Source organism: Triplophysa dalaica, chromosome 22 (genome assembly GCF_015846415.1).
Source record: "Triplophysa dalaica isolate WHDGS20190420 chromosome 22, ASM1584641v1, whole genome shotgun sequence".
In the NCBI taxonomy this organism is placed as follows: domain Eukaryota; kingdom Metazoa; phylum Chordata; class Actinopteri; order Cypriniformes; family Nemacheilidae; genus Triplophysa; species Triplophysa dalaica.
The window spans coordinates 998,257-1,022,153 of record NC_079563.1 but is presented as its reverse complement, the minus strand read 5'-3'; the positions used below and the strand labels follow the sequence as shown (position 1 = coordinate 1,022,153).

The following is a 23,897-nucleotide window of genomic DNA, read 5'->3' as shown; positions in this document are numbered from 1 at the left end:
TTTTCAGGGAAAATAACAGTAATTAGCTACATAATCCACTGCAACCAAGACTGCTGTAGTTACATAAACTAAACTCTTCTTAAAGGGATAGTTCAATCAAAATACAACTAAGTTTTTATTCGCCCTCATTAATTCCAAACATGCATGACTTTCTTCTGTAGAACAAAAAACAAGACATTTAAAAAATGTCTCAGTGGTTTTTTTGGCTATACAATGGAGGTGTGTGGTTACCAACATTCTTCAAAATATCTTTTTTGGTTTAGCAGGACTAATTTTTGGAATCTATTTAAACACCATTGGATGTCTTAAAGCTGACAATGTTCAACTAGTTGACACGATACTTTACAGATGATATATTAGTATTATTACATATTAGTTCTTTATTCCTTTTCCTTCTCATTTATTTAAAGGTCCAGTCCAGTGTCTAGTTTTTTATTTATCTATAGACAAAAATGCAAAATAATACACACAACTATTTTTTAAGAGGTGTATAAAGACCTTACATAATGAAAAGCGTGTCTCCTTGCATGGAATTCGCCATCTAAACTATAAACGGAAAAACTGCTCTACACAGCGTCTTTCGTAAATTTGTAATCTCCTTCTGCAAAGAAAGTGAAAACGCGACAACATTTTTGATCTGTGAAGCGACCGTAGTGCTTCGAAAGGGAGGGATGGAGTGAGCTGTTGGTTGCATTGTCTCCACCTCACCGCTAGATGCCGCTAAAATCTCCACATTGCTCCTTGAGAGGTAATTTTCTTGCTGGAAAAATAAACTGCTCTGCAGATAGAAAGAACTGTCAACTGTGTAGGACAACTTATTATAAGGAAGTGTATTTAGCATGGCTATATTAAAATAAATTAAAATGGCATATAAAATTAAAAGCCAATGAAAGCATTCACTCAAACCACAGAAAAAAAATACAATTTACCTAGTTGTGATATCATAAATAAACATCTCAATTAATATCCTTGTGCAAAAAGCAACAAAATTAACATATGAAATATTTTAAATACAACAGTCGGTAATACTTTATTTTCCGGTGACCTTGTAACACATGTTAAATGTATTTGCTACAGTATTTATTATACATTATGCATAATTACATGTAATTAACCTCTAAACCACACCCTAATCCTAACCCTAACCCTGTAGTTAGTACATGTAGTTAATTATTTTTACTCAGTACTTAAATGTTTAATTACACTGTAACATGAGCACTGTAAAATAAAGTGTAACCTTACAGTCATGTTGAGGACACATTTTGTTATTCCTATAGCATCTTAAAACTAATAAATTGGAAATGCTCCTGCCTATACAGTATATGTTTCACGGAAGATGAGGGGAAAAGTTATAGTTAAAATTATGATTAATAATAATGTCTACAAATTAGCATTTTGGGTTTTACTTAACTGTCAATTACATATCTTAGTACATTGCACTTGTTGTGTACAGGTGTGTTGGTAGATTTAGTTTAAGATGTGGGTTTAGATTAGGATCAAGAGTAGCCTATACATTTTAAATGAAAGAACAAATAAACAACACAATTAAATAATCGTTTTATACATAATATAAACAAACAACTTTATAATGCAGGGATTATTAATAGGTGTAGGCACCTATTTTTATTTACTCTATTTATGATATGGGGGAAAAAAAGAAAACAAGAAGAAAAAGGTTGTTAGTCAAAATGTTTGAAAAGTTTTTTTAGCCAATCCTATAAATATTACGTGAGAAACAAGTCACTGTTTAAAATGTCTTGACTCGAATCACAAATCTCAGCACTCTCATCCTCCAAAACTTCATGAAGCGGGACAATGACATCATTTTCCTCTCTGATTTCTTTCTTCATTTCATCTTTGTCGACGAAACTATAACAGATGACCTGTAAAATTTAGACAGTATTTTAAATATATAAATGAATGAGCTCAAAACTTAAATGGATGTTTTTTAGTTGTTTGTTATTACTGTATTTTCAAAACAATTGTCTAAAGATGACACTAAAAATTGCAATTTTATCTGATATTTAAAGATTTTTTTCAAGACCATGGTACACAGGTTAAGAGCTTTTATTTTGTGGAATAGTTTTGTCACCTGTCCACGACTTGCCAAAGATGTTGTTTCAGTTATATGGCAGTAGAGGTTGTGGCGGGCTATGAAACTACTGGACCAATCTCGGCCTATTAAAATAAAGAACAATCCTAGTGAGCAACCTAGTGAGTTGGTTTATTCGCTAAATTAAGATGTCCTACCCACCTGCCAATCTCTGCTCTCCCCAGTTGTTTGGTACAGGAATGTTATACTTTTGGGCCAATTCAAAGGCCATTTGACGGCACTTCTTTGGAGTAACAGCATGGAGGCGTCCGGCTAACGTCTTTATGTTTTCTGACAGTTCCGCTTCTAACTCTTTGGAAAAGATCCTCTGCGCTTCTGCTGTTCCTCTGTACCCTACAGTTTTTTCCCGTTTTCCTTCTGCCTTTTTCACGTACCTCTGCAGGGTTGACCTGCCAATATTTCTCTCTTTTGCCACTGTTCTGATGGATTTCCCAAGCTTGACTTCAACAAAAGCTTTCTCCAGTTCCTCATAGGTTGCTGAGCCCCAGTCAGTTTTTCGAATATAGTTTCGTGGCATGGTATGCTAAAATATTTAAAAAACTGTCTCAATAAACTTGTAAATTACAGCATGATACTTTATTATGACCAAAGTTAAGATAGCATTTTGAATAAAGTTCCTCAATTAAATATTATGTGTTATCACGTCAACCTTTTAGGCCTTATCTTTACATAAGAAATTGACAACTGATCGATGGTCAATCAAGAGTGGGGTCCATAAGTCAATGAGGAAACCTGATTTTATCTAAAATAATTAAATTTCATTACAAATAGAAGTACTTACTAATTTTTGTTGTCAAGAGCATTTTCTAGTATCTGTACTTACTAAAGTAAAAGTAAGCGTAAGAGTACTACATTAAATGTATTTAAGTAATAAAGGTAAAAAACATGTTAACATGTATTCATGAAATTCAGGGCAGCAAAAGTATGATATTTTGTTTTATAATGTAGTGAAGGAAAGTTTTCCAAAGGAAAAACACTTTGATAAATACACATAATTGGAAAAATCTACTTGAGTAGAGTCAAATTATGAGACCATTTATATATGAAGAGTTTATTTGCAACAGACAACTTAAGTTTTCTATTATTTCAGAAATCATGTTTTTTATTATGTTATCATTTTTTTATTTTATTTTTGTGTTCATTTGCTGTATTTGTTGGAGCTATTATTACTTAGTCAAAACAACCCAATTGAAGTTATGAATGGGAATGCACAATAAAAAAATGTTTTTAGAGAAAATTATTTTTGCAAATGAACTCTTCATTAAGACACATATCATTTTAAAATAGTGCTGAATTTCAATAAAAAACGGGCTGCAATTATCAAAAGCATTGCAACCTTATGTTAATGATCTTAGAACCATTGTCACCAATGGAGCTACGATCAACGTAGGCTTTACATTGCTTTTGGAAAATGCAGCCAAGATCTTTTAGACAAATATAATTTTACATTCATTTTATTAGTTAACATTCCATAGCCTAATTTTCCTGCTTTATTGTCATTTAATTCCCTTATTTCGGAACAGTGTCCTTATGTCTCTTCTGCTTCCTATTAAATGTGCTTTTGTAAACCTGCTATTTAACCATGTATTATTGTGAAACGTGCAACAAAAAATACTTGTTTTTGAGACATACCTGGTGCTCAAATGCTGTTAGTTATATAGATAAAAGGTATAACAAAATGTTTTGGACATGTACTGTGTTTTGCACCATGGCAATTCCACAGCATTGTTTGTTCCATAACACCATGCAATACGAACACAGCAATCTAGCATGCATATGGAGTATTTTTGCCCACGTGTTCATGATTTGAAACAATACACCCTTTGAACGTGGATAAGGTATAATCACAAGAAAAATTCTGGACACTGCACGAAGCATCACACCTACACCATAGAAACAAAACACACTTACACAACAACAAACCTTCGCACCGGAATTCGTTCAGTCGACTCCCCGGCTGCAGGGAAGGTCGGTGCCGGAAGTCATCACAACACAGGGCGGGGCTTATTGTGCCACGTTGATGGACAGCAGTGGGGACGTGGAATTCCGTCCATCTGTAGCCGGTTCGCATCGTACTCAAGGATCTCACAAAAACTCATTCGTTCACTTTAAAATCCGTGTATATTCGTGAATAAATCTGTGCATGATCGGCGGAGTAACAAAATAACAAGGTAAGTACTTTATAACTCTAAAAATCATGCTGTGGATGGCTGCATTAGCCTCTTGCTACGTTATTATATGTATCTTAATAGATAACACAAGTTCTTAACATTCACTAAAAACATTTTGATTTTGTAAAAATCACTTCATATGCAAACGAGTGCTTTATTTTAAAACGCTTATCAATTGCCTGAGAAGTGACGTAAATGGTGCAAGAGCCTAACTTTTGTTTTAGTGTTCAGATCAGATGTCTTAAATTATGTACTATTAAGATAATACTGTTTGTGTTGGCTTTCATGTCACATTTCACTGCTGTAAGTTGCCTTGCTGCTTTAACACTGTCAGGTTTGTAAAGTGTCCTCAGAATTACAAGAAACATATTTATTTCAAAATCCTAGACCATGTGTTTATTTGTAAATTTACAAAAATAATAAAATATCAACATTATGAAAACTAAGAGTGTAATAATTTAGTAACTGTAATTGTGTGTGCACGTGTTTTCATTCATTTTTTTATGTTAAGTATCAGGACATACAGGAGCATCGAAGTTTGTTTTCAGCCATTAATTATCCTATGATTTTAATGTTTGCCATGGCCATATAGTCAGTCAATATTAAAGATATCAAAATGATGTTTTTACAAAATGTACTTTGCATTGCAATAAGTATGTCTTGAATGCACTGTTATCAAAGTAAACCAACCACATCACTGCTACAAAATAACTTTGTAAAAAGTAGGTTATGGTATATGTTCAAGTTGCTTATGTTTATTGAGTGAATCAAATCTATAATACCATTTTATCATAGCATGAAGCTAAAGGAAATTAACCGAACAGCCATTCAGGCCTGGAGTCCGGAGCAGCAGCACCCCATATATCTGGCAGCAGGTAACTGTTTTTAGTTTAACTGCTATCAGATGTTTCAAAAGGCAATTGTGTGTTTATGAAAATCTGTTGGTCAAAAATTTAATAATATAATGTTTCTCAATCTTATTTATTTATGAATAAATCACTGTTCAGGAACCTCAGCACAGCAGCTAGATGCCACCTTCAGCACCAATGCATCACTGGAGATCTTTGAATTTGATCTGACGGACCCCACTTTGGCCATGAAGTCATGTGGCTCTTTTTCGTCTCCACACAGGTACTGAGATCAGATCTTACTTTATGCTAATGATTTACAATGTCACAGAATGCAAGTGACTCTCAAAACAAATGTCGTTTTTGAAGGTGTTTAAGCTTGACAGCAAAAAAGATTTATAAAACGATCTTGTTTTGGTAATTTTAAGTTCTAAGAGAAGATTTATCTCATTGACAAAGGCTTTATGTGTTGTTTGGGTTTGAGACTAAGAGAAAAGTAATTTATCACTTTCATGACTTTATATTAGTTACACTTCACATTTAAAGTATAGTCTTGTTACAATAACCCATATGTGTGTTTTTAAAGTACAATTAACATTTAACCAAAATTAAGTAATCTACTTGCCCTCATTCCACATCAAACCCTAGGAAATACTTTCTCTATGGAGCTGTTTAGTAGAATCATAGTGGTACTCTTTTTGATACATCAAGGAAAAGCACCATTATGACTATATCATAATATACGAGATGACTATGTTATATGAATATATGATATAATACCATTAATACATGAAAGGGAAATAACTGCCCCATTTAATCTAGATACCATAAACTGGTCTGGGGGCCACATGGCATTGAAACTGAGGGAATGCCATCAGGAGTTCTAATTGCTGGAGGGGAGAATGGAGACATCATTCTCTATGATGCCTCAAAAATCATTGCTGGTGATAGTGAGGTTATCATTTCCCAGAGCGAGAAACACACAGGGCCAGTGAGAGCGCTCGATGTCAACTCGTTTCAGGTAATCCTACTAACAAACCTCTTTCCTCTGAATTCTCCAAATGTGCACAGTAAGTTTGTATGTGTATTTGTTACAAAAAATAGATTTATGATAAATGTAAAAGATCAAACTAAATTCATTTTAGACCAACCTTGTGGCCTCTGGAGGAAATGAGTCAGAAATATACATTTGGGATTTGAACAGCTTCAGCTCCCCAATGACTCCAGGACCCAAAACACAGGTAAAGATCTTTTGTACAGCTTTTTTTTACTTTTACTCTCGTTTGAATGCATTGCACATTATTTACATGCACAAGGGTGATTATGCATGCACTTTTGTGAAAAACAAACTTTTATAGAATAGTTTGAAGGTGTTTAATTTTGTTAAAAAATATAAATAGACTTTTAATATCTAGGAATCAGAATATTGATTCTACTTGGAGTTGGGAAGTTATTTTGGGCCCGGAAACCTTAGAAAACACACTAGCAGCAACCACCAGCGGTACTCTTTGCATATGCAAGCACCCTTTGCTCTCAATTCTTCAGTGGCAGTTTAACTGCTTTGCAAAGCCTTATTTTTTACTTCTACAATATCCCTTTGCATAATAAGGCCTGACAAGCATGTCACCTGCTGTACAATACATAGAGACCAAAGCCGAGCTATCCAAACAACCACATACGGCAGACTCTAAACCATAAGATCAATGCTGAAGTATCATAGGTTTTCTGTTGTGAACTGTCTCTGTTGTTTTTAGCCCCCAGAGGACATCAGCTGTATTGCATGGAACAAACAGGTTCAGCACATCCTGGCCTCAGCCAGCCCCAGTGGAAAAGCCTCAGTCTGGGATCTCAGAAAGAATGACTTGATTATCAAAGTCAGTGATCACAGCAACAGGGTTTGTGGAATATTTTGTCTTTTTTTGCATGCTCAGAAAATTAAGTACCCTAGTTTTAGGCAGAATTTGAGCACCAGGCATTCATAAAGTTCTGCATGTGCTTCACCCCCTTTTGTGTTTATCACATATTTGGAACAATATAAAATTACTTTATGTAACCAATAAGAATGGCGTACCATCGGGACAAAACAGTTTACCATGTATACAATTATTCTGCAATTTTTTTTGTCTGGGTCTGCTTAGTACTTCACAACACATAATAATAAGAACAGTTGAAGAAACTTACTTTGGTATACCTTATTAACATCAGTTTTTAAAAAGAAATGTTACTACTATAGTATTTATTAAAGTACATTGCAATACTATGTATATACTATGGTAACGTGGTATATTTTTTAAGTACCATGTAATATCACAGTGTTCTTGTGGCTCAGTGGTTAGAGCATTGCGTTAGTAGCGATTTCCAGGGAGCACAGATACTGATAAAATGTATAGCCTTAATTCGCAGTGAGTAGCTTTGGATAAAAGCGTATGCCAAATGCATAAATGTAAATGTAATATTAAAAGACTGTGGTGTTACCATTTATTATGACAGTTCAACAGTTTTTTTTATTAGCCACTTACTGATCACTAAAACAATCGTATTTTAGTCATGATGTAATGTTTTATGAGTGTTTGTTCCTGTTTAGATGCATTGCTCTGATTTGGCCTGGAACCCAGAGGTGGCCACTCAGCTGGTTCTGGCCTCTGAGGACGACCGAATGCCCGTCATCCAAATGTGGGATCTGCGCTTTGCCACCTCTCCTCTGAAAGTGCTGGAGAACCACACAAGGTAGACGGACATTTCATAAGTTTATCATCAGATAGCCATATTTCCTTAGAATCTTACTGATTTGGTTTGTGTATGTTTAGAGGTGTGCTCTCCATAGCGTGGAGCGTAGCAGATCCAGAGCTCCTCCTGAGCTGTGGGAAAGACAACAGGATTCTTTGCTGGAATCCCAACACGGCTGAGGTAAACATTTACAATATTGCTGTTTGAGGAATGTCATGCTTCCAGGGTTACTAGTTAAAAAAGATAAAGAGAAAACCTGAAAATATGAAAGAATTTGTGTGAGCACCATGAGTGTGAGACATGGGTACCGTGGTTTCAACATTAAAGTAGTATTAAATACTAATATCTTCTCAATCTTGGTTGCTGCCAGATCCTGTATGAGCTGCCCACAAGTGCTCAGTGGTGCTTTGACATTCAGTGGTGCCCCAGAAACCCTGCTGTGCTGTCTGCTGCGGCCTTCGATGGACACATTAGCATCTATTCCATTATGGGAGGAAGCAATGATAATGACATAACTGCACAAGCTGATCAGGTGATCATCTGCACACACGTTTGTAACAAACATTGACTTGAGTTGATTCAGTTGGTCATGATGTTCTTACTGTCCATAGTTAAGTAGCTCATTTGGAAATATCGATCCTTTTGGCATGGGGCAAACGCTGCCTCCGTTACAGCTGCCTCAGCCCACTACCAGCCAAAACACAGTCACACCTCTGAAGAAACCCCCTAAATGGATCCGAAGACCAATGGGGGCATCTTTTGCTGTAAGTGTTTCCAAGCCTACTACATATTTTCACTAAATACTAGACATTTTTTAAAAAGCTGTAGAGTACTTGTCCAACAGAGTTTTGACTTTTTTTTAATTAGTTTGGTGGAAAACTAGTCACTTCGGACAACATCAACCCAACATCGCAGCAAACCCAGCAATCTGCCGGACGTATTGTTCATATCTGTCAAGTCGTGACGGAGACAGATTTCATTAAGCGCTCAAACCAACTTCAGACCACCCTGACTTCAGGAAACTTTCTGCAGTACTGCCAGACAAAGATTGATGCTGCTCAGAATATATTCGATAAGACTGTGTGGTCTTTTCTAAAGGTTAAACCCCAGAATATTTATTAAACTGTTATATATGTTCCACTTCCCACTTCCGCATAAAATGTGACCAATGAATATTTATATTCTTAGGTTAATTTTGAAGATGGTGCACGAGGGAAATATCTTGAACTTTTGGGATACAAGAAGGAGGAACTTGCCCTAAAGGTATTTTTATATATTTTCACATGTATTGGACATTATGGAGGGGTTTCCCAGAAAGGGATTATGACTAGCCCTAGACTAAATAAATGTTAGAGCTGTCTTAACTAAAACCACCTTGCTCTGACATATCATCAGTGCCCTTGTTTTGCCTCAATATTCAACAGGTAATGATTTTGATGAGTTGTGATTGTAAAAACTCTTTAATGTCGTAGTTTAACTAAAGCCTAGTCCCAGTTTAACCTAATCTCTGTCCGGGAAACCGGTCCATGTGAATTTCTTGTGTATTGTCTGAGGGGATGACATTATCAGTTGTGTTTTTTAGATTGCATCAGCATTGGACGGACACTGCAAATCTGATGAAGCCAATATGGTAAGTGCACTTGTCAAAGTATTTGTCAGAATTATTCTGCCCTTTAAAGGTTGGAAGGATTGGCTAATTGCTTATACAGAACACTTTTGTTAACATGTGGTCAAGTGGGAAGACTTCACAGCAACACAAGGCCAAATATTTTTAGTTTGCCTTTGGTTTCTTTCACAGACTTTTCACAAACAGGAAGCAAAATATCTTGGGGGGGTTAAACTGGCGCAGCATAAACCTACTGCTCAATTAAAAAAAAATCTGATTGATATACCAAAAAAGTATAGTTTTGGTTGGATATCTTGTTTACTTTTGCTGAAAACCCTTCCACTCATTACAGGGTTTTATTAATTTTAAGAAACAAATCTAGCAGCTTTACAAATTAAGATTATTTTTGTTAATATGATTTTATTGAACTTTGTGATGGATATCAGGCAGACATTTTGTTGATAGGCATATTGAAATGCTAGAAAGACATACTATTATTTGGTATTAACCCTAGCTTGAAAAGAACAGCTCTGCAGAGGAAAATGCAGAACCCCCTGCAGAAGAAATATCTGTCTCAGATGAGATTCCTGTTGATGAGGAAGAACGAGTTCTTGAGAAGACTTCTATCATTGAAGATTCCACTTCACCCTCCAAAGATGCCATGAACCTCAAAGTTAGCAAGGGCAAGTTTTCTTTGTAAATATTTGGATATTTTACTGATATTGTGTGAATCACATTGTGATTAAGTAAAATAATAAAGATAGTGAATCTATATTCTTATTTTGTTTGGGCACCAGATATTGATGGACTGATCACCCAAGCTCTGCTCATTGGAGACTATGAAGCTGCTGTAAGTCTTTGTCTACATGACAACCGTATGGCAGACAGCATCATTCTGGCTATTGCTGGTGGTCCAGAGCTTCTGGTGAAGACTCAAAAGAAATACTTCACCAAAACTCAGACCAAAATTTCAAAGGTAAGGCTATATAAAACCATTGATGTTCCATTGCTGTGTTTCCAATACTGTATCTTTTGTACTTAACTTTGATTATTACAGACGGAATACCATTCCTTAAAATATTTTATTTTTAATAATTACATCTACTAAGAACTGGTATATTTTTTTGTTTTTGAAAAGTGATGTTTACATAAAGGGGTCGGAAAATAATATGAAGACAGAGGGAATATGTAATATTCTTTTAGAATGTGTTTGACCACCGTTTACCTTTAATATAGCTCCAAACAACATATTTAAAGGAGTAGTTTACGTTGAAATTAAAATTTCATGATAATTCACTCGCCCATAAGTCATACAAGCCATCCTTCTGTCTATTTATTTAATCGAAAACAAATTGAGGCTTATGAGGAAAGCTTTCGAGGGTTCTTCTCCAGATAATGGACTTGAACGGGTCTAAATTTCAGTTTCATCGCAGCTTTAAAAGGCTCTACATGACACTAGTTGATGAAAAAGGGTGTTGTCTAGCAAAAAGATAAGTCATTTTCCAAGCAAACAAAAAATCTCTTCGATCTGCGATCTCTAACAAAGATTGACGTTTGCACATGCACTAGCAGACCTCCGTTACACTTTGTGTACAATCTATCCGCATGATTTTAACTGATAAAGTGAAGTTGACGCAATTGTAACTGTTTATTGCAAAAAAAAATTGAATACACGTGCACTGAGAGGGGCAGCAACCAATTTTATTTAGAAACATGAACATCCATTGTTAAACACCCAAAAAACATAATCAAAGCCTCAAAAACAGCAAAAGAATTGCCTCTTTAAAGGTCCAGTCTGTGAAATCTAGTGGCAAGGTTGCGAATCGTAACCAACCGCTCACTCCACCCCTCCTGTTCAAAACACTACGACTGATGACAGAACATGATGAATTATATGCAAAGGGGACCCACGGTGTATATAGATAGAAATAGCTCAATCTAGGTAATAAAAACAAAACGCTTCATTGTGTAAGCTCTTTATCAGAGCATGTGAGCGAAGCAGAGCGAAACGGAGCAAGAGTTGCTCGCTCAGCCCTCTTGGTGATTTATTTTTTGCTGCTAGATTATTGTCCCATGCTCATTTCAGTAAAAAAAAAATACTTGTGTATAACTCTTAAGATATTGTGTCAATTATCAAATGTAACGATTGCTTTTCTGAAACAAAACCCAAATAAACCTCAATGTCATATGCGTCCGAGGCCGACAAATGTGATCTCCGGAGGACGCATTCAGCCTTCGAAGACGCAGCTACTTTGTTCTAAAATGCTGTAACAATTGAGGTTTGACGTTTTTAAGACCGCATTTAAGCCCCCTGTTTTGTAAACATTTTCTTTAGAGCCTGTTTCTTTTCTGTACCCCAGTAATAATAAAAGTGTTCCTAGTGCATTTCATCTTTGTGCGTTTGTTTTGAATGTTGCACTATGGCAGCTATATGTTCATGGAAATAGTAACTGAAAATCAAATATTCTTTATCAGTTTTTATACAGTTTTTTAGGCACACAAAAAAATGACAAAAAATATAGGCTGTAATGTCACAGAATGTCGGACTGAAACTTAACTGCTCTTTTTCAGCCTACTACTTAAACCGAGACATTTATTCAAGAAGTTTTTTATAAACTGAAAACAATTAGGCTTACTAGACACATTTTATGTCAGAGCGGGATCTGAGCGGAGCGTTTGCTTGGTCTGTGAGCGACTAAGTGAAGCGCAGACATTGAGCGAAATGACACACCACTCCACTTCGCTCACATGCTCTGCTCTTTTTACACCTTTGAAGACATAGTTATGTATATAGCATTTCTTTCAATAGATCCTCCAAAAAATGACACACTGGACATTTAAAGGGAACTACTCCTTTAAAGAACTGTCAGATAGTCATTTGATAGACAAATGGTAGACATTTTGACTATTTAACTATCAGATCATTTTCCAATTTCTTAAGAGATGTTGGGACAGAGAACTTGCTTCTCTCTTCTCACTTCCGTGTTGGCAAAGCAGAACTTATCATAGTTGAGTAAAGATAACTATGGCCGCTGCTGAGGTGCATGTGTAGTCGCAGTCACCAAAAGATTTGCCAAAAACTTGTCTTTGTATTGTAGCTGATTAGTGCAGTGGTGATGAAAGACTGGTTGGACATTCTGAAGACCTGTGAGCTTCAGAACTGGAAGGAAGCTTTAGCTGCAGTCGTGACCTACGCCAAACCAGAAGAGTTCTCATCTCTCTGCAGTGAGTCTAACATTGTCTTTTCTAAATGTTGATAAGGTGTTTTTAATTTGGTAATACTATTTTAGTATGAAAATGTTTGTACATGATAATGTCACAGATTTAGAAACCATTGTGTGTTCCAAAGCGTAAGTGGTTCTTCAAGATATGAAACCCCTTGATATTCCTGAGCCTTTAAAACATTAATTAATTCCATACATTTAAGCATAAATGTGATTTATTGCCAATATAGGTCTGCTTGGCTCCAGGCTGGAGGCCACTGAAGACACAGAACTGCAGGCTCAGGCTTGTCTCTGCTATATCTGCGCAGGCACAGTAGAGCAACTGATAGCTTGCTGGGCCAAAGCTCAAGAATCTAACAGCCCCTTATCTCTTCAGGTAAGACGTCATTACAAAACACCACTGAACGATTGCTGCAGTTAATTATGTTTGTAATCCTCTTTTTACTAATTTGCAGTCATTTACTATTTGTGTACATTTACATATTGTCTTTAGGAGCTTGTTGAGAAGGTGGTGGTCCTGCAGAGAGCTGTTCAGAAGGCTCAGCGTGGTATAGCACCTGATATGGGTGCACTGCTTGCAGAGAAGATGAATCAGTATGCAAGTCTGCTTGCTTCACAGGGCAGCCTAGAAACTGCAATATCTTACCTCCCAACCGACACACAACAGGTAAGCATATGTTTACTGTTTGTGTAAATATTTGAAGAGTTTGGTTCCATAAGGAGATTTTTTTTTTTTTTTTCGTGTTTTTTTATTATGTAATCATGCTTTTATTATGTTAGTTAGCTGTATTTGTTAAGGTATTATGGCTTAAATCAAAACAAATCAACTGCAGTTTGATTGATATTACTTGGAATGCACAATAAAAAAAAACATTTTTTATTTATTTTTATTTAGAATTTGGAACCAAACTCATCATTTGATTGTATCATTTGTTGTTTCCCAGATCGGATAAAAAAGTAAATAATCTGATTCATGTTAGGCTGATGTTTAATGCATCTCATTTGTCTGTAGGTTGCTGTGCAGGAGTTGCGAGAGCGTCTGAGTAGAGCTCTGGGTCAGCAGCCGGCTGTAACCGCAGTGAATCCAGCTGTAATGCAGAATGTGCAACCAGCGGCTCCTGCTGCTGTACCTGTGCAGACATATACACCACACCAACCACAACCTCCACAGACTGCTGCTCCATCCGGACCCCCTCAGTATTACCATCAGGTACGAGACACACTAGAGATGCGGCGAGAGTTCTCTGCACTTTACTCAAACACTTCTCTGTTGAATGTTTATATTAGTAAGAAAACTGATCTTGTTAATAAAATTACATTATTTTTGGTTTAGCTTTGTATTTTGGATTAAAATTCCATGGCTAGTTGTACATTCCGACATCCACTATCCCTAACGATACACCCACCTGACAACCTTTAGCAGTAAAATTGCTGACAGTGTTTTATGCATGGTGTTACCCATTTGCAATTTCAATTGTTTCTTTTGTAAATTTTAGTAATTCATTAGTTTGTCTAGGGTTAGTTTAATAACATCAGACCATCTTATTTGCTAACATGTATATATTTCTAGAGCAAACCACCTATATCGTCATCTGCGGGCTTTACACATCCCATTCCTTTCAATCTTATAACCCCCCATCCGGTGGCCAATACGAGCGTGTGTTTGTGTTTGTATTCAGGGTAGACCCGCCTCTACAGTCACATCCTGGAGTAACCAAACATCAACAGCTCTGCCCAGTGTCCCTCATCCGCTAGTGCCCGCTGCAGGCCCGCAGGTACAGACAGACTGTGCCCGCGCTGCCTACACTTACAAAATCAAACTAACAAACCACACGAGCAATACCGCACCTCTGTTGAAACGCTTAGCCATCTTTGCGTTGTCATCGCTTTTTTGCGTTATATCTGGTGTGTTCTGCTTTAAACATATGGCACCTTTCTTTCTTCTACTTTGAGGAAATGTATACCTGATAAACACTGATTTGTTTTGTCAATTATTGATTTATTAACAAAAAAGTTAAAGCTTTAAGTTTAAATGAGGTGGATGAACTTGTTGCCAATAATAAAAAAATTCATAGAAATGTGGATGCTTTTTTGCAATAAAAAAATAGTGTTGCAATGCAAAGCATCTTAACTTGGTTTCACATTTAGTTCAATTGCCTGGTCCGAACCCTAGTTCGATTGCCCCAGCTGGACTGCGTTCATATCATTTTTTGGGGTCCAAACCGTGGTTCGTTTGCGTCATCAAGTCTGCAGCTGTTTACCCTGTCCCTTGTAACGACGACACCGTAGAAGGCGGCAAAATGCATTACATTACTCGCTTCACATTTATACATATGTTTTTGAACCGTAAGTTTTGTTTCCAAAGCTTCACTACATAACAGCATTGTCCCATACAAGGAGTGCAAATGCACTTTAGGTGAACAGAAATGAGATATACAGCTCTCTGCTTGGAGCATGCCCGTCACACTCGTCGGAAAAGTTAGTGAAACACACACACACAAGCACACATTTTTACCAAGTAATACATCATTAATAGTGGTTCACTACCCCAATTTGGTACGATTGCGTTCCTATCGTCAGTGAAGCGTACTGGAGTTCACATGAACCGCACCCCAGACCTCCCTTTTAAAGTGGACTCGGGTACAGTTCGCGGGTGTGCACCCGTGTTCGGAAGATGGTGTGCGCACCAAAAGTGCTAACGTGAAACCACTCCCTTAATGGCTAAACGATTTATAGCGAAATATAGTTAATTATTAACCCAATTTGCAATACTTGTCTAATGTTATAATGGCAGGTACACAGGAACATTTATTTTGCTGCAATGTCTTGAACCATAAACATTTGTCTGCAGTAAAACAGCATTGAACTGATTTTGTCCATAGTGCCTAAAATGTGTTGTAATACTCTCTCTTAATGTTATTAGCATCTAATATAGTTTTACTTCCACTATTAACCTTCTGCGTGATCTGTCTTGTCTCTTGCTTCTGTGGTATGATGTTGTACGTTCCAACGTCACAAATAATCAAATCTTTTAAGTTCCTCTGTAAAATCAAAGTCGTTAAAGGTTTACCCCATGAAGCATCTCATTCAGCCTTAAGATCACAGATTTACCTGCATGTTTGATTCTGCACATATCTCCATATATCACTAAGAAATGTGTCAGATGGGTGTCTGGTGGACCTGATACTAAACCAGGGTATATCTGATGCAAGTTAGAATATAGAAATATGTAATATATATAATATGTGTTGGTGTCAGTCTGGAAGAGTGCATCAAGCTATCATCTCCACTTAAATGATAAAGGAAACTTTAAAAACCTGCTAATTGTTCTTGTTCTTTTAGACTGAGCCTTTACCTCCATCTTTTGGTCTTCAGTCTCCAGTGAGTGTACCTGCCTCCAATCCCTTAATTTATTCTCAGCAGTACCAGAGTAAGTGTGCTAAGAAACTCACAGACTTTACACTTCCAAGAATTGCTTTAACTTTAGTTTTCTGTATTTCTACCATTAGGCATATGTTTATATGTTTTGTAAAGCTAATGTGTGTAGTTCTTTGGATATATAAATATTCTTATGCCCCAGTTCAGTGTTCAGATAAATAATCTGTAAACTGTTTGTAGGATGACTTTAGGAAGTAAAAAAGTTTAAAGCAGCGCTAGCTGTTTGTCTGAAGCATAATGGTATATGATGAATGGAGGATGGAAAGCACCAAAGGTGGAATGCAAAACCTGTTGGAAACGATCAGTAGTGATTAGTGCTAAGCATCACTCTTGATATTTGTATTCTTTATTTAGAGATTTTAAGAAAGCTCTTAATATTAAATTTAGCACGTAACCATTGGTACATTAGTGATATCTTAAACTGTGGACCTTTTTGAGGAGAAGTGCACAATTTTTTCTAATGATCAGATTTATGGTTTTCCAATGTCAGGTATATGGGATTTAATAATCTCATAGATTTATATTAAAGAAGAGACCAGAATATCATATACTTGTGATGGGCTCTTGTAACATGGGCCTTAAGCATACACTCATGTCGTAACTTGGAACATCCTAAGAATTTAGCAGTTGTTTTGAATTTTGCATGGGCAAGCACCACTTCACAGATCTTATATTTTTGCTATTCTAATTTGTACAAAAATTACACATCTTTAATAGTCTTTGCTAAATTTTCAGAAATGCATGAATTTTGGCTGCTGGATGCCTTACAGTCTTTGCATTAACACTTGAAATGTATAATAATGAAATGTATGCTAACTCTTTGTTAAAATAATTTACTTTGTTGTTGAATTTTTGAATTGATGTTCTCATTTCATACTGTGAAATAACCCTGTCATTCCATTCAAAAACCAAGTGATCTGTCACCATAGGCAACATTTAAGGACCCACTTAAGTGCACAGGCATATAGCTTTGTTGAATGCGGTGACATAAGTTTCTCTGGTAGAGCAGGTCATAATGAGTGGCTCAATAGCAGTCAATTTGTTTAAAATCAGATGAGAAGTCGAAGTGTGGAAAATTTTAAGTGACTAATTAAGAGTAGCTCCGTCTGAATTTGCTCTCTTGTTCACTCATTCACTATTCCCTGTATAGCGAATGCTAAATAGTCCACTTTATGGGGAAGAAGTGAATGAAAGTGAGAAGACAATATCGGACACTCTCCTAATATTTCCTGTGTCTGGCAATAGTCTCAAGGACATTTGTAAAAACGCTTATATTACACCTTTGAGGCATTATGGATTTTTTTGTAAAATGATAAAGTTTCATTTCAAATTTTTTGTCATGTATATTGTATAAGCTTATTATAAAGAGAACAAAATAAATGTTTGCCACGCTTATTCACGGTTACATTTATTACGTTTGATAAAATAACGTAATATAAACATACATTCCTGGTGTTAACGGTCACTCTCCACCTGCTGATTCTAATCAGGCAAACATCTGGCGCTGTATCATGGGAAATAGTGAGTGAGCAAGAACGTGGGATGTTCATTCAAAAGCAGAATGCATTGTGGGTAAAAAGTAGTGAATGAATGTAGTGAATGAGTTGTTCACTTAGAATTCGGACAACCGATATAGTTCACTATAAAGGAGATATGGGGCATATTCAGACATAGCTAGTGTCTTCCCGCTATTTTAAACCGAACCAATTTGATAGTCTTTCTTAAATTTTTGGCAAGAAATACTTACAATTTGTTCCAAATTAGCTTTTCTGCTGGTGCAGTGTTCCAGATCATTTCAGTATGATTTCGTTTTGGATGTTGCCTTTGTAAGCAGCTCACCTGGTTTGTAGAGAAGTAATAAAGAACTAACAACCTGTTCTCTGTTGTCCTCATGAACTTTAGAATTCCCCAACGTTCAGCGGTTCACACCTGCCACTGGGGCACCAGCCATCTATCAACCTCAACAATATTCCACTTCTACGGCTTCCTCTCTTCCACCTCCACCTTCATCCTCTGCCACTGCTGTCTGTCCTCCGCAGATCTTGCCTTCTGCCCCTCGGTCGGCACCGCCTCCTATGATTTCTGGGGCTCCTCCCATACAAGGAGGTCAGCCTTTCTCTCCTCCTCCTCTGTCTTCTGGAGTCTCTTTCCAGCATGGTGGGCCTGGGTCGCCCACATCTTATCTTCCTCCTCTACGGAGAGCTTCAGGTACTGAGACTGAACCTGCCCTGATTCCAGCCTCCCAGAGAACAGGTCTGCATGAAAACTCAAACCCAAGGATTATTCCTCACTTATGCGCAAGCGTTTGTTTAAAAAACATTGCAAATGAAAATGTAATTGCAGCTTCACGTGTTACTTACATGGAAGCTTAGAGCTTGCATGCCTTGGTCTTGAGTTCAATTCATTGAGAATTACTTAAAATAAGTGTCTTCCAAATGAATAATATTGTGCTGTAGCACCAAATGTAAATATCTGCCCAGGAAGGCTGGCTAATATTTAGGTGTGTGGTGATGAATGTGAAAAAATATTGTATTTCTTAGCCGATGAATGTGAAAAAATATTTCATTTCTTGGCCTTTTTAATTTAGCCATTGCTTAAAGGGATTGTTCAGCCAAATACTCCAATTTGGCTCCATTTATTTACTCGCCCTCAGTCCATCCGAGATGTAGGTGACATTTTTTCTTGAGTAGAACCATAAAGAAGATTGTTTGATAAATCTGCAGCCCTCTCTGCTTCATATAATGGGAGTCTATGGGGCCCACCTGTCTAAACGTTCCTATAGCACATAATTCCAAAAAGCGGCTCCTGGCGACATGCTGATGTTTCATGAAGCGAATCGTTTAATATTTTCATAAAACTGAACTTCATTTTTAATAATATTAGCATCCTGTACAGCCTCAACACTCCCTTTCTGCAGGTGGCGCTAAACGTACCACATGCTGGTATGCCATCCGCCATCAAGTCCTACAAGAAGATTGTGATTGTGTGCAGAGACTGCACATTATGGCTAATATTATTTAAAATGATGTTCAGTTTTATGAAAATATCAAACGACAGGTGGACCCCATAGACTCCCATTATATGAAGCAGAGAGGGCTGCGGATTTACCAAACAATCTTCTTTATGGCTCTACTCGAGAAAAAATGTCCCCTACATCTCCGATGGTCTGAGGGCGAGTAAATAAACAGCAAATTTGAGTTTTTGGCTGAACTATCCCTTTAAATAGCCCAAATCTGTTTGCTTCATGTGGCATTGTTCAAAATATGCTTTAGCCGTATACACAAACGAAATTCTAGTACACATAAAAACATATTTTTTTAGTGTCAGTGCGGTTACATGGTCATGTTACTAAATAGATGCATGCTGGAAATTCTCTGGAATTTTCTGTTATTTGTTTACAGGAGGATTAAACCAAGATACGTCCTGGTTGTTGGATGGTGAATATATAAAGAGTTACAATATTGATAAATAATGGACCATAATTGTCCATCATTAATTATGAATTAATAATGGAAAAAACTAATCAGGCACTAAAAATTAAAATACATTTTGCACAATAAATTTTTAGAAGTCATTAATTTGGGCAAAATTATTATTTTTTAATTACTTGTTGATAAAATAATAAATGTCACGAAATAATAAATGTCTATGGTCCAGCTTTACCTGACAGGGAAAATTAGCATGAAAGCGCAATTTAAAAAAAGCGCAGATGGGATCGAAAATTTCTACGTGTGATTTACTGACAAGGCGCAGACTTATTTGGGCCGTTAATAATGCAGCAAAAACCAGTGAATTGATGAGCCCAAATGTTAGTAAATCATAATGAATTTAAATACTCTCCTGCATATTAATGGGAAACTCCTACAAATGCATAATACGTAAAAAAACTGTGTCCATGCCTTTTCAGCGCTGATTTTATCACTGCGTGTCTTTAGTAAATCCTGACAGTAGTTTTTACTGTCAAAAGAGGCATTTGCGCAAGCTTTAAGTAAATATATCCCAAACTCAGAGTCAGTTGGAAACAATCTTAGGGGCACTTAGGAACTGATCCTAAAATAAGAATTTGTCTTTAGCTGTCCAAAACACCTGTAGATTTCATCTATAATAAATTAATCAATTTTATGTAATACATGCTATTATGCTATTAAATTTTGGCATAATGCTCTCTGTAAAATTCAGTAAAATTGAGAACAGGTATAAACCTACAAACAATCAGTATGATGTAATATTCGATAATGGTTGTATTTAATTGATGTAAATCAATAAATGTTTACTGTCCACTTTGGATTATATAATAAAGTAAGAGATACAAATAGAGATACATAATGATATTATCTGCTTTCTGTTCTGCTTCAGGACCCCAGAACGGATGGAATGATCCTCCCACCCTCCACAGAGTTCCCAAGAAGAAAAAGGCAAGTTTTAATACAAGAAATGACAAAAAATGTAAATGGTATTATAATTTACTCACCCCCGTGCCATCCAGATGGCTTCCTCTACTCAGTTGAACACAAACAACTTTGTATTGAATTTTATCACCTTATGCGGAACTCCAATACAACCACACAGCCATCATTAAAGTAAACCCAAGTGACCAATCCCATATCAAAAAGTCCTGTCAAGAAATTCTGGTGTGGTAGATTTTTTTTTTACTTGCTTCAGGAGAAGAATTTTCATTTTTATGTCTTTAAAATCAGAACAGACATGCACATGATCAAAAAAGGAGAATTTAAGGAAACTTAATCTGTTTCACTCCGCAGATTCCAGATAACTACACCCCTCCCGCTCCCATAACAGCACCTATTATGAACCCACTGGGGGATCCTTCGGCCCCGGTGCCCCCTGCTATGCAGACACATCTACCGCAGGTTCCAGATCAGCCTGCGTCCCCTGCCAACTTCACTCCCATTCAACAGCATCCACTGGGCCCCCTAAACAGAAATCCCAACATGCCCAAGTTGAACATGGAGGGTGCACCTGGAGCACCAATTGGAGATGTCATAAAGGTATTATTTTATTATTAAAGGGATAACTATTTTCGCGTTGATGGCTCGTTGGTTCTAGCACTACGTCTCCTTTAAATCCGACACAGATGAAGTAGAGTGATAGGATTGCATTTATTTGAATGAATTCCAGACTTGCGAGACAACGTCTACAGCAACAAGTTTTGGTGCTGTTTCAGTGAGCTCTGGCAGCGCAATGTCCATTCTGTGTATTTCCGTCTGTGTGGTATGATTACATTAAAGGTTGCCCATTCATTTTAAATGTAACACTTTCCAGCCAATATGAAACGTGTATTCAGACAGACCATGATATGATCAAATATAAACTAACTGTATATAAGAAATTATTGGTTGAAATTTTTTCATGTAACTGTCTTGTAATCTTGTGGTCTTATTTCAATTCAGTCCATACCTACAGAGAAGATCACCAAGAAGCCAATTCCTGAGGAGCACATAGTTCTTAAAAACACATTTGAGGGTCTGATCCACAAGTGCTTGGCTGCAGCTTCAGACCCGGTTTGTTCACAGTAAACATTATTAAATGCAATACTTTTAGTTTGTTTTTGTTTAGCTGTGCAAGTTTTTTTTCATCTTTTTTATTTCTTACATTAATTACTATCATTCACTTTAATCAAAATGGCACAAAGTATAATGACATGCCACCAAAAAGTTCTCTGAGATTCCAAGAATTCACAATGAGTTCTCTGTCTTCCTACTAGCAAACCAAGAGAAAGTTGGATGATGCTCACAAGAGGCTTGAGTATCTATATGACAAATTGAGAGAACAGACAGTGAGTATTTTATTGTTAAAATTATGAATTATGATTTAATCCAGTGTATATTAAAATCTGCTGGGTATAATAATGGGACAACAGTTCAGTTTTTTCATCAGTAGTGATTTTTACAATTAAAAGGTATATGCATTTTCATAGATTTAAATAAAATATATATTTTAAAAAAGACAATATAAACCACCTCAAAATTTGCACCAGCTGATACATTTACGTTACATTTTTATAGAGTTTTTATGTTATGTGAGCGACAGTAACTGTAGAAATAATTGTCTCTGGGATCGTAAACAGACTGTTCCATTCACATCATGAGTAAGCAGGTATGCGTCTTAAAATAGGTTGATCATAATATGTTCCGTGGTATAAAATATGGAGGCAGTGGAGTTTAATTAAAATATTTGTAAAATATTTTCTATAAATGATGATTCAATTCTACCAGATTTGATATCATATACATGTTTTCTCTGTGGTTTCTGAAAATTCATTTCGAAATCATAATTGTCACCCTCATGTTGTAAGAAATACCTTTCTTTTGTAGAACACATTTTTTTGTGTGTTTACTACACGGCTTATTAACAGCTCTAGGATTTTTGAGTGTTTTTTCCTTATTGAATTTGCCTGGTTTGTTTTGCACTAAGATTACTATGATTGAGACTTAAACTCAGATGGGTTTCCTTTCTTCAGCTATCTCCAGCTATATTAGGGGGCCTTCACAATATGGCACGCAGCATTGAGAGCCGCTCCTACACCGATGGACTCAACATCCACACGCACATCGTCAGCAACAGCAACTTTAGTGAAACCTCCGCCTTCATGCCAGTACTGAAGGTGGTGCTCACACAGGCCAACAAACTGGGGGTTTGATATCCACTCAGACACAATGACATCCACACAAACCAGTATTCTCTTAAGCCATCAGCTGACAAGGACCAGTTGTGCATATATTTTGCCAGTCGAATAGGTCTTGGATATCACAGTGTGTATCGCAGGTTGTTGTTTTTATTTGTTTGTCATATTTTCCTTGTCATAGGTATTTTAATTATGTTATATATTAATTATCATGACATAGCACAGTGCAATAGGGCCTTTCCTTTTTTATTTTTTGCTAAATGAAATTCATTTTATGCTTTAAGTGAAGAATAGACTGAGCAGCGAGATAACTGTATTAAGTGCAACATGCATAAAACTTTACTCTGTAAGTCTCAGACATTTTGCATTTAATTTTTTGTGTTTTTCATGTTTGATTTAATGGATTGATTGTTTACAATGATCATGCAACCTCATTAAGTTGTTTTAAATTAAATCCAAGTCATAGCTTTATATGAGGTTTAAAATGACAACATGGTAACAAGCAAAATATTTTTCAATAATTGATATTTATTCTAACCTTGGATTTACTTTATTTGGTGCTCGTAACACTGAAACTTTGGAGACCTGTTAAAAGTTTGCATTATGCTGCCTGTCTTTATTGAATGTCACCACTTAATGTCTGTTAAATTAGTCTTGAAAAGATTTGCACCATCTTTGATAGTGGGAATGGAATCACACTTGTGGTATTAAGAAATTAAATCTGATGTGCAGAATTTTAGAGCAAATTTTGTTTTAAAAAATAAGAAGATCGGGCTGCAAAAAAGGGAATGTGTTGTTTTTGTAATCAGTAAAAAATATGTTTTTATTTTACCACATCATCACAGCCAGCATTTTCTGCCTATAATTCCATTTTGGCATTTTCCACTGTTTTACAGTTCAGACTGTTTAAGTAAGAAAAAGCAATGGCTGGTTAGGCTTTTTATGGCTAAATTGTTTTCTTTTAAAACTTAATAAATTGGTAAGAACTTTCACCTGGTCTGGTGTTATATAGTGAACTTAACAAAAGGTTGCAATGGTAAATTACGGACTACCTATTACTTTGAACTCTCATAAGATCACGGCTACGTATACATTTAGATATGCCATTACAACTGTCTGTATCCTTT

At 36.3% G+C, this 23,897-nt stretch overlaps 2 protein-coding genes across 9 annotated transcripts; one reads left to right on the top strand and one right to left on the bottom strand.

Moving 5' to 3' along the window:
* Positions 1-69: 69 nt before the first annotated feature.
* On the bottom strand, positions 70-4,099 carry zgc:113274 (uncharacterized protein LOC552925 homolog). Of its 2 annotated transcripts, none has more exons than XM_056736914.1 (4): positions 4,037-4,086; positions 2,255-2,636; positions 2,093-2,178; positions 70-1,883 (listed from the first exon to the last, which is right to left on the bottom strand). In XM_056736914.1, exons 2-4 carry the CDS (start codon positions 2,628-2,630, stop codon positions 1,725-1,727), a joined length of 621 nt encoding a protein of 206 aa, XP_056592892.1. In that variant the 5' UTR covers positions 2,631-2,636; positions 4,037-4,086; the 3' UTR covers positions 70-1,724. The 2 variants fall into 2 exon arrangements, with proteins under 2 accessions (XP_056592892.1, XP_056592891.1); XM_056736913.1 differs by having other exon boundaries at positions 73-1,883; positions 4,025-4,099.
* A 32-nt stretch (positions 4,100-4,131) lies between these two features.
* On the top strand, positions 4,132-23,762 carry sec31a (SEC31 homolog A, COPII coat complex component). 7 transcript variants are annotated; one of them, XM_056736276.1, is made up of 28 exons: positions 4,132-4,284; positions 5,080-5,159; positions 5,292-5,415; positions 5,955-6,153; positions 6,278-6,373; positions 6,887-7,027; positions 7,717-7,859; positions 7,940-8,039; positions 8,230-8,391; positions 8,471-8,623; positions 8,727-8,957; positions 9,048-9,122; positions 9,442-9,489; positions 9,980-10,148; positions 10,263-10,441; positions 12,564-12,690; positions 12,920-13,065; positions 13,183-13,356; positions 13,702-13,899; positions 14,369-14,464; positions 16,032-16,119; positions 18,030-18,335; positions 19,529-19,564; positions 20,484-20,542; positions 20,888-21,133; positions 21,536-21,646; positions 21,850-21,921; positions 22,606-23,762. In XM_056736276.1, exons 2-28 carry the CDS (start codon positions 5,081-5,083, stop codon positions 22,783-22,785), a joined length of 3,738 nt encoding a protein of 1,245 aa, XP_056592254.1. In that variant the 5' UTR covers positions 4,132-4,284; position 5,080; the 3' UTR covers positions 22,786-23,762. The 7 variants fall into 7 exon arrangements, with proteins under 7 accessions (XP_056592254.1, XP_056592251.1, XP_056592256.1 ...); XM_056736273.1 differs by having other exon boundaries at positions 18,030-18,380; XM_056736278.1 differs by lacking the exon at positions 14,369-14,464 and having other exon boundaries at positions 18,030-18,380.
* The last annotated feature ends 135 nt before the right edge of the window (positions 23,763-23,897 follow it).

Bases quoted from the DNA above. Each gene is read 5' to 3' on its own strand.
- zgc:113274 (XM_056736913.1), bottom strand. From the start codon at position 2,630: ATGCCACGAAACTATATTCGAAAAACTGACTGGGGCTCAGCAACCTAT. The intron at 2,179-2,254 runs GTGGGTAGGACA...TTATTTTAATAG, and splicing joins GGGAGAGCAGAGATTGGCAG to GCCGAGATTGGTCCAGTAGT. The intron at 1,884-2,092 runs GTGACAAAACTA...TAAATTTTACAG, and splicing joins CTTTGGCAAGTCGTGGACAG to GTCATCTGTTATAGTTTCGT.
- sec31a (XM_056736273.1), top strand. From the start codon at position 5,081: ATGAAGCTAAAGGAAATTAACCGAACAGCCATTCAGGCCTGGAGTCCG. The intron at 20,543-20,887 runs GCAAGTTTTAAT...TTCACTCCGCAG, and splicing joins GAGTTCCCAAGAAGAAAAAG to ATTCCAGATAACTACACCCC. The intron at 21,922-22,605 runs GTGAGTATTTTA...TCCTTTCTTCAG, and splicing joins ACAAATTGAGAGAACAGACA to CTATCTCCAGCTATATTAGG.